The 16,204-nt window shown below is 47.9% G+C and overlaps 1 protein-coding gene across 1 annotated transcript in view; it reads left to right on the forward strand.

Moving 5' to 3' along the window:
• Window positions 1-3,941: 3,941 nt before the first annotated feature.
• CLUH (clustered mitochondria homolog) overlaps window positions 3,942-16,204 on the forward strand; it is a 98,201-nt gene continuing 85,938 nt past the window's right edge. Inside the window, exon 1 of the mRNA XM_063146830.1 lies at window positions 3,942-4,163. Within this exon, the coding sequence (XP_063002900.1) occupies window positions 4,040-4,163 (124 nt within the window). The 5' untranslated portion in view covers window positions 3,942-4,039. The remainder of the gene's footprint in view (window positions 4,164-16,204) is intronic.

The following is a 16,204-nucleotide window of genomic DNA, read 5'->3' on the forward strand; positions in this document are numbered from 1 at the left end:
CTTTCAAGTACTTGAAGTGTGCTATCGTCTCCTCTCAATCTTCTCTTCTCCAGGCTAAACCTGCCCAGTTCTTTCAGTCTCTCTTCATAGGCCTTTGTTTCCAGACCCCTGATCATCCTAGTTGCCCTCCTCTGAACACGCTCGAGCTTGTCTGCGTCCTTCTTGAACTGTGGAGCCCAGAACTGTGTGTGTCTATTTGATCTCTACGTTGAGGGAAGCACAGGAACTTGTCTATACAACTTCTTTACCCCGACCTAAATGCGCACATTCGCATTTTAGGTTACATGACGCAGCCGTCCATTAGCTGCAGCGCTGGGTTTTAACTGCAGTAATGTGCATATTTGCATTCGCGATTTACCGTGACTTTTAGATCGGGTCCAAGTTTGCACCGTGTTATGGCTGTGTGTCTTTGGGGGAGTTATGTCGGATTTCAACATGTGGGGCGGAGCTTTGAGTGTAGGATAACATGATTGGCCCGTTACCCGATTTTGCACCAATCCGCTGCCTCCTTGGTTCGCTCCGATTTTAGTTTGAAGTCTCTCTGCGGAGCTCCGCAGAGAAAGCTTCTTAAAACAAATTTATTCCTCCGTTTGTATTTCTGTACTGCCCAATATGCTCTGGGCGGTTCACAAAAAGAAAGAGAGGGAAACGGGCAGCCAGACGAGGAAACGTGTTCTGCTGCCTCCTTCCTTTCCCTCTGTAGCCTCGTTCCCCCCCCACTCCCGGTTCGTGGAGGCTTTGAATTTCCTTACAGGGAGCGATGATGGGAACAAAGCGGGAAACAGCCAGCCAGCCTCCTTCCTTTCCCTCTGTAGCCTCGTCTCCCCTCCAGCTCCTGCTCGCTTTCTGTGTTATATTAATCCGCAGAGCTCCGCAGATAAGATTTATAGCTTCGTTGGCTTCTACTCTTTACACTGTGTATGGGATAATGCGATAATGCACATGTGCACATTGATAACTCACAATAATAATAATAATAATAATAATAATTCAAGAAATAAATCGTTGTTGCTGCTGCAGTGTGATGCTCTTTAGCTACATTCGAATCAACAAAAAATCGGGTTTTCATTTCATGAAAAGCTATCCCATTGTCGTATAGACAGGGGCCGGGACACGGCCTTATACCAAGACATGCCATTGGCCCTGTCTAGCCCAGTATTGTCAGCACTTCTCCAAGGTCTCAAGGGCAGGGAGGTTTTTCCCATCTCCTGTTCCCTGATCCTTTTAATGAAAGAAGCTAAACCCGGGACACTTCAGCCCAGTAGAGGCTGGTGGCTCCGAATTCAGCGGAGTTGTGAATCCATTCTGGGTTTCAGTCAGAACCAGCCACAACTCCAAAGGGGATGTCCAAGGTGCTGAACTATACCACCAAAATAGGTTAGATTAACTCATCCTTCCCCAATATGATGCCTTCCAAATGTTCTGGGCTTCAGCTCCCATCACCCCCAGACAATAGGGCCGAGGGCCAGGAATTGTAGGGAATTGTTGTCGAAAACCTCTGGAGAGCCCTAGTTCGGGGAACGCTGGCCTAGAAAGTCTACAAGGCCGTGTGATCCTGTGTTTCGTAACACTGTGTTCAGCCTTATGATCAAAAGGCTGAATAAGAATATCATATATCTATTCCTACTTCCCTATCAATATATTATGCACATGCACAACACTCGCCCAAGTACAGATAGAAGGGGTGTTATTATACAGAAGACCCAGGGATATCAAAGAAGGGCGTTGCCACATCACTCCCCAGAGCGGAAAAGAAAACAAGATCCATTCAGAAGTGGAACAGATCCGATCTGAATGGGTGCCGACAGCACCCAGCTGGCAGCGAAGTGCCAAAGGGGGGTGGATAGTGTACATAAACACCGAAAGAGGGACAATTACTTTCTGCCATGAGCGAGCCACTCCCTGTCTCGGCTGAACCAGAATGCCAAACTTACAAATGGATCCCAGGTTCACGGAAGCTGCAGACCGGGGATTCCTTCCTAGGTTTGACCCGATTGGACACCCAGCCCGATTCTCTGCAGGTTGACTTGGAAGAACGTCCCATTGGGTTCAATGGGGCTTGCTTCCAAGTCAGTGTGTGCTGGATTGTAGCCTCAGGCACGTGGCACAACTGTACCTTGCATTGCTGGGCCTGGCCTCCGTTTGCAAATCATTTGGGCCGGCGCCATGGGTTGGCACGGTTGGGCAGCTGACCCATGGCACTGTAAATGACCACTGCCACCAGTCCCCAGGGCCTCCTGGACCTGCTGTCCCTCCAGCCTTAATGTCACCGCCTATCAACCTACGCGGCCCAAGGCTGCGGTGACAGGCGTGAAGAGACGGAGCAGCGTCTCCGACGTGTCTTGGGCCTTCCCTTGGCGTGCATGGCATCGGACCCACTCACAGAAGGGCCCCCGCGGAAGGCACCTGACCAAGCCTCCCCCCAAACCTGGAGCTGGCACTGTCGGTCATGCTATGTACTCGCCTTTCTGCTCTCTCTGTCTGGAATCAGGGGGGCTGAACCTCAGGCCTGCAGGGCAAATCCAGCCTCCTGGGATTCCCCAGGTGGCCTCTCTGGCCCCTTTCTCCCAACCCCCGACCACTTGGTGGTTTCCTGTCTTTTGCAGCCCCCCCCCAAAAAGGTTGAAATGCCACCCCCCTCCGGGCTCAGTTACTGGCAGGAAGAGCTTTAAGCTAAAATAGGTTGGTATTTGGGGGCCACGCCCCTTTGGCCCTGCCCACCACTGGAGCGCAGCTTGTGGGAGCTTCCCTGAAAGTGAATTTGGCCCTCTGCTGAAAGAGGTTCAACACCACCGCTGTACCTAGATTTCCCCACACACACACTTTTCCTCTTTCTTTCTTTCTTTCTTTCTTTCTTTCTTCCCCACTTGGAGGGCGGCGATAAGACATAGGGCCTTCTCTGTGGTGGCCCCCCAACTGCGGAGCAACCTCCCCGACGAGGCCCGCCTGGCGCCGACATCGTCATCTTTTTGGCGCCAGGTCAAGACTTTTCTCTTCCCCCAAGCATTTAGCAATATGTAACGATGGTGGGTGGTTTTAAATGTATGTGTATTTTGCTTGTTTTTGTGGTTTTTAATCTTTGTATATTGTTTTTATTTATTTATTTATTTATTTATTTATTTAATTAATTTATTACATTTTATACCGGCCCAATAACCGAAGCGCTCTGGGTGGTTCACAAAAATTAAAACCATAATAAGTGTTTTAAGTGTTTTTTATCTTATGTGAACCACCCAGAGAGCTTCAGCTATGGGGTGGTATACAAATGCAATATCTTCTTCTTCTTCTTCTTCTTCTTATTATTATTATTATCATTATCATCATTATCATCATTATTATTTATTCCCCACTTTTCCTCTTTCTTTCTTTCTTTCTTTCTTCCTCTTTCTTTCTTTCCCACTTTTCCTCTTTCTTTCTTTCTTTCTTTCTTTCTTCCTCTTTCTTTCTTTCCCACTTTTCCTCTTTCTTTCTTTCTTTCTTTCTTCCCCTTCCTTTCTTTCTTCCCCACTTTCCTCTTCCTTTCTTTCTTTCCCACTTTTCCTCTTTCTTTCTTTCTTTCTTTCTTTCTTTCTTTTCCTTTTTCGTTCTTTCTTTTCCTTTTTCGTTCTTTCTTCCTTTCTTCCTTTCTTCCCCACTTTCCCTCTCCCTCTCTCTCTCTCTTTCCATCTCGCTCTCCCCTGAGTCGCTGTCCCTTTAAGGCTCGGCTCTTCTCCTTCTCCTTCTCCTTCTCCTCCCCTCCCTCTTTCTCTCCCTCCTCCCTCGTCCCTTTTGTCCCGGCCGGGCCGCCGTCTCCGCCGGTGGGCGGGGTGAGAGGGCGGGGCGGGGCTTCTTGCCAGCCAGCCAGGGGAGGCGCGCGCGCGCGCGCTCGGCGTGTCAGGGGTCGGAGCGGCGACGGCGGCCGAGGCGAGGCGCGGCGCGCACCACGTGGGGCTGCTGCTGCTGCTGCTGCCTGTGTCCTTCTTCCAGCGGCAGCGCAGCGAGGCCGGAGGCGGCGGCAGCAGGCAGCAGCAGGGACTGACCGAGGAGGCGGCGGCCGGCCATGGTCATTAAGGCGGACGAGATGGCGGCGGCGGCGGCGGCGGCGGCGGCCGAGCAGCAGCATCAGCAGCCCGGCCAGAGCGCCGGCAAGGAGCCGCAGAGAGGAGCGGAGCGGAGCAGTGCAGGTGGGCGAGGCTGCGACGGGACCCCGGCAGGCAGGCAGGCAGGCAGGCAGGCAGGCGTCAGGTGAAGCAGCGAGACCTGCCTCTGGCTGCCACCGTTTCACCTTCACGGCGCTTCCGAGGCAATGACCCCCGCGGGCTGACCCCCCCCTCTCCCCCCCACCTACCCCGGGATCGCCTCCCGCCTCCTACCCCGTAATTCTGGCTTCCCGGCTCTCAGGCGGCTGTGGTAACGTGGGGAAATGCTCACGCGTGTCTACCTGAGAGTCGGCCTTGCTGAGTAGAGGCAGGGCTGACCTCGGCGCGGCTGCCCTTGGCGCGGCCGCCCTGCCATCACCTCCCGCGTTCTCCGGGCTGCTTCCTCACGTGCTGTTTTCCGAGTCAAGGTCCTCAGAGCGGTTTGTAACGTGTGAAAATCAACGTTGTTGATACACACACACACATATGCAATCTCAATTATTTGTGAGCAACCGTGCATAAAGGTTGCACTGGTAAGTGCTGTAGGAGGAGCCGGTAGGGTTTGCTCCGGAGTAAACGTGCCCTGGAACCTCGACTCCTGTTTGCTTTCAGCACATTCTGGGGTCACTGCTCCTTTCTCCTCCCCTTACCCCACTTCGGGGGCAGGTACCTCTGAATAACCAAGCGTGCTCTTATTAGTGCAGTTGTGTGTCTGTGTGTTTCGTGCCATGTGTTACAACGTGGGAACAGGAAGTGAAAGGCGATCTTGGGAGAGGGGGGGTGTTTCTCCTTGGACGTGACCCCTGCTCTCTCCACTCACCCTCTGCAATGCATGATCAGAGGTTGACACCCCCCCATACACACACACACTAGCCCTAGGCTTCCATGCACCACTTTTACTAAGTGTTTCAATCCTCTGCATGATTACTCAAGAGTAAGCCTGGTAGCACTCACGGGGGGGGGGGGGGGCTCACAACCAAAGAGCGGACACGTTCTGAAGATAAGGGCCTTGAATTCCTCTCCAGGTTTTTTCCCCAGATCGCCTTTCTCTCACGCCACCCCACACACGTGGAAGTAGCGATCTTTGCTAGTAGGCCTCTGCGTTTGAAATGAGTGCCCCCCTCTTTTAAACTTTGTACTCTTGCGGTGGGTTAATCGTTGGCATCTGTAACTCTGTCTGGACATTTCTGCCCTCGTCCTTTCTTTTTTTAAGCGAATACAGATCTAGTGCTGACCTTGATATAGCTGCCCTTATACCTTGCCCGTCTTGAGGACTAGCAGTGTGATATCTGTATTGATGGATAATAATTCCTGCATGATGACCCACTCTTGTGATGGATCCAGAGAGAGCAACTGTGATCCCCTCCTCCTGCATTTGGCATGACACATAGGCTGGAGGGTAATAATCTTTGCCCAGTTTTGACTAAAAAAAAAACACCCGTTGCCCCCCCAAAGTAAGTTCTAGGCTTTGGAGTTGTGACCTTTGTAAACAATTTCCCCTCTGCTTGTTAAGGCCTAGTCTTTGTGGAGGTGCCTAACCCATGAACTTCTGTGTGACCAAAAATACCAAAAGTTAAACCCGCCAGATAGAAAACAAGTGTGTCAGGGTTCTTGCCTCCCCTTTTTCCTTGACACCCCAGGTTTCCATGTGCAGAGACTACTATTCTTGTGCGTGAAATAGTTTTCCATCCTTTGCGCCTCCCCACATCCCACCACCACCACGGAGGTTTCTCTCTCGCCTCCATGAGAACTAGGCCTAAGATATAGGACTCCTTTGCCCAATTAACATACCTCACTGAGATCCCATCCTCCTCCTATTTCCCCAGCAATGCTTTCTTTGGAGATAATGTCTCTAACCCAGTCTCTGAATGGGTAGCAAAATCTAGCTAGCATTCATAAATGATGGGTGCCTCTTGATATTTCTTGCACATACACACACGCACACACAGGTACCTATTTGGAAGCCCTGGGGATTTTGAATAATTCAGCTCCCCACCATGGAAGTTGTCATAATTCAAGAGAAACCATAACCAGAAGCCCTGTTTTAGGTGACACCAGACCCGTCCTTGAGGTCTGAAACCCTTGGCCATCTGTTCCTTCCCTCCGTGGCCTCCTTGTTTCAACATCTCTCCCACCCCTTGAGCAGGCTGGGAATTAACCCTGGTCAGCTCCCTTTTGGGTTGTCCCATTTGGGGCGTCTGTGTGTGTGTGTGTGTCCCCTATTGCCCACGGCCCCTCCAAACTTGGGTTTTCTGGACTTGGGTTTTCCCCACACGCCATGGATTCCTCTCTGTTTGTGTGGTTACACCCTAATCCTGTGATGGACTGACCCCCAAGCCTTAGAGGGGGCTTCCTCTCCAGAAGTAGAGGGACTGATGTAAGGAGAGGCCTGCTGGGTGAGGCCAAAGTCCTATCTGTCCTGGTTCGGGGAAGTATGTGTGGTGATGGTCTCAGCATCTGATAACTCCGAGGTGTGCTGTCTTTGAACCTTTCCACACAGCCAGGAAGCTGGTATTCAGTGGCGTCTCCTTCCAGTGCCTCTTGCACATGGTACTATTGAATTAAAACCGAGTGTTTGTCAGAAGATCAAAATTAGGCTTGGGGGGGGGAACCCCCTTTTTTTCCCCTTCCAGACAGGTGGGTTTCCTGTAACCCCCCTATTCCACTGTAGAGCTGAACAAATTGAGCGAGAACGGTCTTCTCCCAATTTCTCCGCTCGCTGCCTACCTGGAAAAAGGGATGAAATTGCACAACGTTTGGAGTGGGGGGGGGGCGTCGAAGGGGCGAGTCTCCTTAACCGCCCTTGGAGTTTGAACCTAGGATAAGAAAGGAGTTGGTGGATGTTAGCACAGTGCTTGTGTCCTTCAGGAGATATCCTGTTTTTGTGGATGATAATAAGAGGGGAAGGGGGGGTTTACGTGCCCCCTCTCCCCACTCTTTGGGGGCACCCTGTCAGCCTGTCTGGTTTCATTATGGAGGGGTTTTTGTCCCCCTTTAGCGAATAGACACATCAAAAATGGCTAAAATGTTTTGGTTTGTTCAGTGTATCTGGGGAGAAGTTCACTAGTTTGGGGTGAAGGCAGCTGATCATGCAAATCCCATCTATTTAGTCGGTGTGGGGTCTTGGGGAAACTGACTCACGCCCTCCTGAGAGCACATGGGCGGAAGATGTTTTTGAGGTGCCATGGGCTTGTGTATAAATTTACTTATGCTCCTTTGGGGCGGGGGCTCTTGAAAGGGCCCACATGTGGCTTCTGACACACAAATCAGACAATACCCAAAGTTTTTTTTTAAGTGTTGCAAATAAGTAATCCAATTAGCAGGGTTGTGTTTTGTTTTGTTTTTTTAAAAAAAGCTGGTCAAAGGTCTGGCAGACGAAGGAAGTTCTCATTACCAGCCTCGTCTATAGACTGAGCTCCATGGGTTAATTATAGGGGGGGGCTTGATCCTGAGGCTGGCGCACTCTGCTGATGGTAATTACTCCTGTGTAAAGCAGGACTACACGTTAGAGCCTCTGTATTTCTCTTCCTTCCTTTCGTTTTTGTAAGATAACGCACCAACGTACAAGAATGTGATCTTGTGCTCTGTTAACCTGGAACAACAATTGCCCCTTCTAGTGGTTTACTAAAATGGGTTGCAATTCCTTTCACCCGTATTTGGAGGGGAGGAATATTCCCCACCCACTCCAACATGTTCTGTGATCTCGGATCCTGGGCCTAGAAATGAGGAGTTTAGATTTTGGGAGCTGAGAAGGCGTTGGCCTGTTGCAACTGCCAGAACTTAATTCGCCACCCATTTCTCCCTCCCCTTTTCCCTAATAAAGTTGGAGACGAGGGCTGTGTGCGTGTGAACGCACGTGTGTGTAGGCTTACCTATTTAGCGTTTGGCGCTACTGTGGAGGGCTTGGTCTGTGTCAGAGCTGAGTTCTGGCATTTTGTGTCCCAACGATAAACGGGAGCGCCCCTGAACATGTGTAGAGTGCTGTTTCTTTCTACACTGCGCTGCAAGCACGTTTGTCAAGGGCTGCTTTCACTCTGGGGTAATCTGTCTGGGCTGGAGCTAAGAGAGAGGGAAAAGTGGGTGAGGCTCTCTGTCCTACCTCCCTGCCCAGGCTTTTGCCAAAGGGCTGGACTGATTGCTTGCAAACGGGTTTTTTAAATTAGCTCCCAGGACACCCACCCAAGCTATGCTCATGGGGCTAAGGAGCAATACTTTTGAAGAGGTAGGTGATGAAGCAAGACTTGAAATTTACTTTCCTTGTGTGCTGCTGCGGGACGTCTGGGTAGAAAGGAGTTTGGTTTGGACTTTGGTTTGTCACACATAATCGGATCTAGGATCCACTCTGTTTTCGCTGTCCTTTTGTTTTGCAGCAGGTTATAAATATATACTTTAATTTTGGCTGTTTCTCCAGTTTCTGTTCCGCCTTGATTTAATGGAATGCTTTAAACACCTTAAGTGGGGGGGGGGGGGGAACTAATTAGGAAAAGTCTTTAAAAAACAATTGGAATTTTAATTTATTTGAAATAGAAATTTGATTTATTATTGGATGGGCTTAGTACTGCTTTAAGATGGTAGCAGTTTTATTCGTGGAGACAAGAATTGTGGCTGCAAATTCACACACACTTGGGTATTTGTCTTGTTTTACAACTATCTCACTATGACTGCTATGTATTTTAATGTTGTGGTTGATTTCAAGTAGCTGCTGAAAAAGATCCAGTGGACTACAACTGCTTAAATCACTTCTGTAGCCATTTAAATAGGCAGTACTTACTAACCTGGCAAGCACAAATGGTCACCCCCATTTTATAGGAGTGCAAAACTGAGGCTGAAAAACTGGAACACGCGCACTTTGTAACACTTTCTAACCCAGGACACGTGGGCTTGAAATGGAGGGTTCTTATCATTACAGCGGTGGCCAAAATGGTGGACACTTTTTGATATTTTCATGTTTTGCAGCTTTGCATGCTTATAGAAAATGTTCTGTTTCACGAAATTCAAGTGTTTATATATCAATTGAAAGAGAATTGAATTTAATGCTGAATTCAATACAAAAAACCATAATGCAAATATCTGCAGTACAAAGAAAAAAGTTATGCTTACTTTAGTCTAAAAACAAACACAGGTGTGATTGAGTGAAGAAGCGGATTGGAACTGCAAACCCTACTGGCCAATCACAGTCCTTGTTCTGGGGACCAATCACATGGCAGTAGCTGCGATACATCATGTTTCAAGTTGGGGAAAGTCAGTTTTGCTGTTTGTACTGGAACTGAAGTGCAATTGGAGATGGTGTGAACATTTGAAGTATTTCTCAAATTAAAAGTGTTCGTACGTACATCATACATAGAGCCATGGCACCAAAGAAAAGGGTGGATTGGACACCCAGGAAAGGAAGCAGGGTGCTTGTATTACGTGAATAGGGTCTTCAATTGATATATAAACCTTTGAATTTCGTGAAACAGAACATTTTCTATCAGCATGCCAAGTTGCAAAACATGAAAATTTCAAAAAGTGTCCACAATTTCAGCCGCCGCTGTACCTCGCATTACTTTATCCTAGTTATAAACAGTAAAAAAAGTAATGCAGCCTCATCTGTGGTTGAAAGCAAGGCGGTATGGTTGAGGGTATAAGAAGCTGGACAGATGCGGGTTGATACCTTAGAGCAGTCATATGCGTAACTTGACCACTTCCGTCGCCCCGTTGTATTGTATTAGAACAGGGCCTTAACATGGACAAGAGAATGTCACTTAAATCTCTGTTGCTTTGGAAGCACGTCCCACTTTATCGCCTTACATCTATGGCATGTAATTGTCAGCCTGTCTGGCAAACGCCCCCCCCCATCCTCCCCCCCTCAAAAGCCCCCAATCCTAGAGTATTGCGTCCAGTTCTGGGCTCCACATTTCAAGAAGGATGCAGACAAGCTGGAGCATGTTCAGAGGAGGGCAACCAGGATGATCAGGAGTCTGGAAACAAAGCCCTATGAAGAGAGACTGAAAGAACTGGGCATGTTTAGCCTGGAGAAGAGAAGATTGAGGGGAGACATGAGAGCACTCTTCAAATACTTAAAAGGTTGTCACACAGAGGAGGGCCAGGATCGCTTCTCGATCCTCCCAGAGTGCAGGACACGGAATAACGGGCTCAAGTTAAAGGAAGCCAGATTCCAGCTGGACATCAGGAAAAACTTCCTGACTGTTAGAGCAGTACGACAATGGAACCAGTTACCTAGGGAGGTGGTGGGCTCTCCCACATTAGAGGCCTTCAAGAGGCAGCTGGACAACCCTCTGTCAGGGATGCTTTAGGGTGGATTCCTGCATTGAGCAGGGGGTTGGACTCGATGGCCTTGTAGGCCCCTTCCAACTCTGCTATTCTATGATTCTATGTTTATTGCTTCCTCTGGCCTACATTATTGGGGGAGGAAGCATTTTTCATTTTAAATTGTTTTAGCCTTTATCCTGTCCTCTATGTTCCCTTTAAAAAAAAAAAAGCCTTCCCAAACCTAGTACCCTTCAGATGCTTTGGATGCCATTTCCCATCAGCCCCAGCCAGCATGTCCAGTAGTCAGGAAACCTGGGAATTGTAGTCCCAAACATCCAGACGTAGAGATGTAAAATTTCCAGAAACTTTGAAGCCATGGAAAAAACCCAGTTTTTCCCAAGATTCAATGAATATGCATGAAATTTAATCAGACTCATTTCCTGAGCTGTAGCCGCCACTATCAGTTTGAGTCTCTGCCTCTGCTGCCCCCTAGAGGCAGAAATGCATCTTGCTCTTGCATTTGGGAGTTGTAGTCTCAGTTTGCAACCTAGGACTTGCTTGTCCTTGGTGCACAGACACTGTAAAAATCTGATACTGTACAGTTTTTAGAAATCATTTGGAGAAGTAAATATCTGAACACCTTGTCTTAAACGTTTTCTTCATCATGCTAAAATAAAACATCCCGTAAACCATTTTCCTTCATTTTTTTTTTCAATTTTTCGGGAAAAAACCAAAAAAGGCTTTGGGGGGAAATGGGAAAAAATCAGTTTCCCCCCGAATTTTTCTGGTTTTTTTCTGGGCCTTCACATCCCTGTCCAGACGGAATCAAGTTGAATGAGATAGTAGGAAATTGAGTGTGGGAGTGGGGAACCGTTTTTCTGAAGAAGGCCATATTCCCTTAAGCCAACACTTTCTGTCTTTCCCTCCACCTGCCAATCTTTTCTCTTTCTTTCGGCCATTGGTCTTCCTGGGAAGGGACAGGTTGCTCTTTTCAGATGACTTGCAGAGGGCTTCTGAAAGAAGACTCTCGAGGGTCCCCTGTTGCCCACCCCAGATGTAGAGGCGTTAGATCTTGTTCAGTGGAGAACTCTCATTGATCTCCAGCAAGCAGCAGGGCTGACGCATCGCCTGGTAACAACTTGTAGCATATCATTTCTAGAATGAAGCTCGCCTTTCCATACAACTTGTGGGAAATCCGACCTTGTGTGTTTTACCCATCCACTTGCTTTCAACCTCTGGCATCTCTGGTTAGGGCTGAGAAGGAAAGACCCCTGTCTGAAACTTCAGAGCAACCTGGTGCCTCCAGATGTTTTGCATCACAGTTCCCATAATCCCTGACCATTGGCCATGCTGGATGGGGCACCTGGTTTCTTATCCGTGCCTTAGAGAGATGCTGACAATCCGTGCTGTCCACACTGAGCTCGATGGACCATTGTTGGCTTTGTGTCTTCGCTCCCCGTGGGAACGGAGTGATGTGAGCACCTTTGCGTGTACTTCCAACGCTCCTCTTTACATATCGTTTGCACGGTACATGGTGCCTTAGTATTCACAGGGCCCATTGCTTAGTGGTATAGCCCCTGCTTTGTATGCGGAGCATAGTAGAAAGGGTCAGAGAGCAGCTGTTGAAAAAGGCTTCCTGCCTGTGGCATGGGAGGTCCTCTTCCAGTCCGAGCAGACACTGTTGGGCTACGTGGACCAATGTGCATTACCCTATAGCTTAGATGTACCCGCCTTCCACTCAAGAGGTTCTGCCTCTAAGCTGGAACACAGTGTGCCCACCATCTACTCAGTAGGGACTTGAGAAACTGCCTTCTGCCAGATTGGATTATATGTCCTGTTCGCCCAGTACTGCCTGCTCTGACTGGCAGCTGTTCTCCAAGGTCTTTCCCATCCCTACTTGGAGATGCCGGAGACTGGTCATGGGGCCTTCTGCATGCAAAGCATGTGCTTTGCTGCTGAGCTATGGCTCTTTCCTTACAGATAAAGTCAGCTTCTGGTTCTAAGTAAAGTACTGGTTGAATTCAGAACATAAGAAGCTGCCGTTTAGGGAGTGAGGCCATTGATCCTTCCAGTTAAGCTGTCTATCTTGACTATGTCCCAGGTAGGGATCTTTCCTACTTGGAGATGCTTGAAGCTGCAACCGTCTGCTTGTAAAGCATGCACTGAGCTACGGTGTGCATGAAAAATAAAGCACCATATGCAAGCCACCATCATTGGCTCAGTTTGGACAACACGTTAGTCAACACAATGTGAAAACTCCACTCAACGGTGGCGTTTTAGGCGGTCTTCCCCACACAACATGTTCTAACTTCACTGTTGCGTGGCTGTGGGCTACCGTGGAGTTGAGTAAAATCCATCACGACATTTGATTGACAGTTCCTCTACCCTCTTTCTTCCCCCGGTTCTCCCGATGATATCCCATCAGCCATTGTTGCAGAAAAACAATCCTCCTACAGCGGCACTTTCTCCTTTGCCAGGGAACTCTGTAGGCGGTGGAGAAAAGTCAACTCCCCTCTCCACAGTGTTGATACTCTGCCTGGAGTATTTTCTCAAAAAAACTCAACCGTTGCGTGGAATTTTCCCACCAGACGACAGCATGTTTTTTGACGGTGGTGTAAAAGCTCCCCCGTGGAGTTCTAAAACCACCGTTCACTAACGTGTTGTCTGAACTGAGCCATTGGGTTTTGGTTCTTTGCTCCCACGGAGGTGGCGTTTATATCCCCCCCCAATGCCTCCAATAGGTAAAAGGGACAATTTAGCAGGGAACCGGAACATAGAGCATTCTCCTGATGTGTTGTTGTAAGAACTGCCTTCCCTACATCCATCTATTTAGGACAGGGTGGGCAACTTGCAGCCCTCCAGATGTTTCGTCCTATGGCTCCCATCTTTCCTCTCCGTTGGCTATGGTGATGGGAGTTATAGGCTGTGGCTTCATACAGCACTTTGCACGTCCCCGCTGGGGATACTTCTCAAACTCCGCCATCTTTCCTCGGTATGTGTTTCCTTGAAATACGGCAACCTCAGACCCTGTAGGACTTGCTTATGAGTCAACACACATAGTTGCTGGGCTGAAATACAACTTTTGCAGCCCAGTCCTCTACGTCAGCCTTCCTCAACCTGGGGCGCTCCAGATGTGTTGGACTACACCTCCCAGAGCTGGCTGGGGCATTCTGGGAGGTGCAGTCCAACACATCTGGAGCGCGCCAGGCTGAGCAAGGTTGCTCTACGTCTTTAGTCGGGAAGTAAGCCCTGATGAGTTATAAGGATGGTCACCCTAGTGCAGCCTTTCCCAACCTGTAGCCCTCCAGATGTGCTGGACAGCTTGCTGGGGCATGCTGGGAGTTGTAGTCCAAAGAAGAAGAGAGGTGGAACCCTCAACGGAAATGTCAAACCAGAACAAAAGGATTGCAAAAAGTGAATTGCTAAGCCCGTGTAATTAATTATAAGGCTGATGGTGCCAATATAAATCAGAGTGTATTTATAAATTCCCAGAAATTGTTCTAATATATATATATTTACACATCATGCTGTCCAAATAAAGTGAATGAAATCAATACAGTTGGCTTTTCAGCTCAAATGGCCCTATATAGAAAATAACAGTGCAATGGTCAGTACAATGGTTTTATCAACGCAATTGGCTTTTTTCAACTCAAATGGTCAAACATATTTTCTGTATGTGAACATTTGAGCTGAAAAGCCGATTTCATTCGCTGTATTTGGACAGCGTGAAGTGCGTACATATTTTAGAACCATTTCTGTGAATTCACAAATATACTTTGGTTTGTATGGGCCTTATAATCGATTATTTTAGCTTAGCAATTGACTTTTTGTGGTTCTTTTTGTTCTTTTTGCTGTAGTCTAGCACATCTGGAGGGCCATAGGTTGAGGAAGGCTGCACTAGCAAGTTCTTAACCCCTGGGATTTGGAGTGGGGGGGGGGATAGTTAGAGGAGAGGCAGGAGGCACATAGATATAGATCCAACAGGTAGGTTGTGTGCATGTGCGGGAATGGGGGTGCGGATTTTACACCAGAACCGATAAAGGAAAGAAAGCGAACTGTGGATGTCAGAATCTGGGTAGTGGGTGGGATTAGAGTGTGTTCTTGTTTGTGGGGGAGAGATTGCATTAGTTCTAGATAGATTTGCAGCTGCAGATTTGTAGCTTTGCATCTGTCTGTGCAGATTTGGGGCAGGGGCGGAGGGAGGGTGCAACAGAAGGATCCCATTGGCCGCTTGTGCCCGGAGGCTGCCGTCCTCGGGTTCCCCCCCCCTTCTCTTCTCCTTTGCGCCACCTCCCTCAAGGTCACCTTCAGCCGGGTACAAAGTCCCAGCAGCCAATCCAGGCGGAGTAGGCGGGCGTTAAGATCACAGGATCCTTTAAGGCAGCCTTCCTCAACCTGCTGATCTCTAGATGTGTTGGAAGGACTGCGACTCCCAGCCAGCATGCTGGGCATGATGGGAGTTGTAGTCTGTCCAACACATCTGGAGGGACCCAAGTTGCGGTCTGGGAGAGAGATCTTTTGGGGGAGGTTTGGGAGAGAGGCAGCCCGATTTCTGGATGCTTTAAAGAGATTTTTTAAAATATTCTCCGTGTGCGCTAAAAAGAAAAGTGTCCCAGGGGAATCCTGTTGTCCTTGGGCAATTGGCGGGGGGGGGGGGATTCCCCCTCCCTCCCCCCCCAGGTTCCACAATTGGCAACAATGTAGCTGCCTCAACGTTCCATGAAGATTTAAAGAGACAGGTGCCCTTTTCTCCCTTGCATTTTGCAGGCTCTCATTAGCCACAGCAATCTCAAACTGTACAGGGATCTTTCGTGCTGTCTCATCTCAAGGATGGTGGTGATGGGCAAGAATAATTATTATTTAGTGCATGTGGTGCTTCTGCAGCATACAAATGGGCAGATCCCTGCCCGCAGGAGCATACAGTCAAGTGACGTAGGGCAGACATTTTTCCCCCCAGCGGTTTATTTTATGTTTCTGTGGAAGATTTTCCGTTTCATAAGTTCAGTAGTAATTAATGGGTGCCGATGGCAAATGCAACATTAAGCAAGGTTGGCAGTTTCAAAGGCATAATTAATGTTTTTTCAGGTGATTACCCTTAGCAAGTATGTGATTGAATATGTATATCACTGAAATAATATACTGCATTTCTTCGATTCTAAGACGCCATCGATTGTAAGACGCGCACTAATTTCAGTACCACCAACAGAAAAAAAAGCTTTGATTCTAAGAAATAATAAATGTACCCGCGATTCTAAGACGCACCCCGTTTTTAGAGATGTTTATATGGGGGGAAAAGTGTGTCTTAGAATCGAAGAAAATACGGTAGATCTCAGACTGAAATGGTATTAAGTAGTGACAGCGAAACTGAAAGTGCCCTAGCAAACTCAGTGCAAGAGAGTTGAAATAAATGAGACATTGCTGTTGAAATAAATAGTTCTTTATTGGTATGCCAACTGTTTTCAGCACTTTCGTTTGTTTTTTCTTTAATATTTGTTTCTTACTTTAATAAATAAAGTAAGGCAAGTATATGCTATTGTCCTTGATTTTTTTTTACAAGTATTCCAATAAAAGAAACACCTCCGTAATATATCCTGTAAATCACATTAGGTGTGGCTTAATCCCCTGCCCAAATATTTCAAGCCAAAGACTTGTGGTGTATTGGGACAAAAGAATTAAATGAGAGGGATTTTTCAAAGCTTTGTTCACTAAATACAACTAAACATGGTCAATTAGATCACTCTTTGGAGTATGAGAAAAAATTCTGATCCACATTTACATAGGAAAACTTCCCAGAGCCTTGAAGCAGCTTTAAAGCAACAAGGAGCTATATGTAC

Source organism: Elgaria multicarinata, chromosome 22 (genome assembly GCF_023053635.1).
Source record: "Elgaria multicarinata webbii isolate HBS135686 ecotype San Diego chromosome 22, rElgMul1.1.pri, whole genome shotgun sequence".
NCBI classification, from domain to species: domain Eukaryota; kingdom Metazoa; phylum Chordata; class Lepidosauria; order Squamata; family Anguidae; genus Elgaria; species Elgaria multicarinata.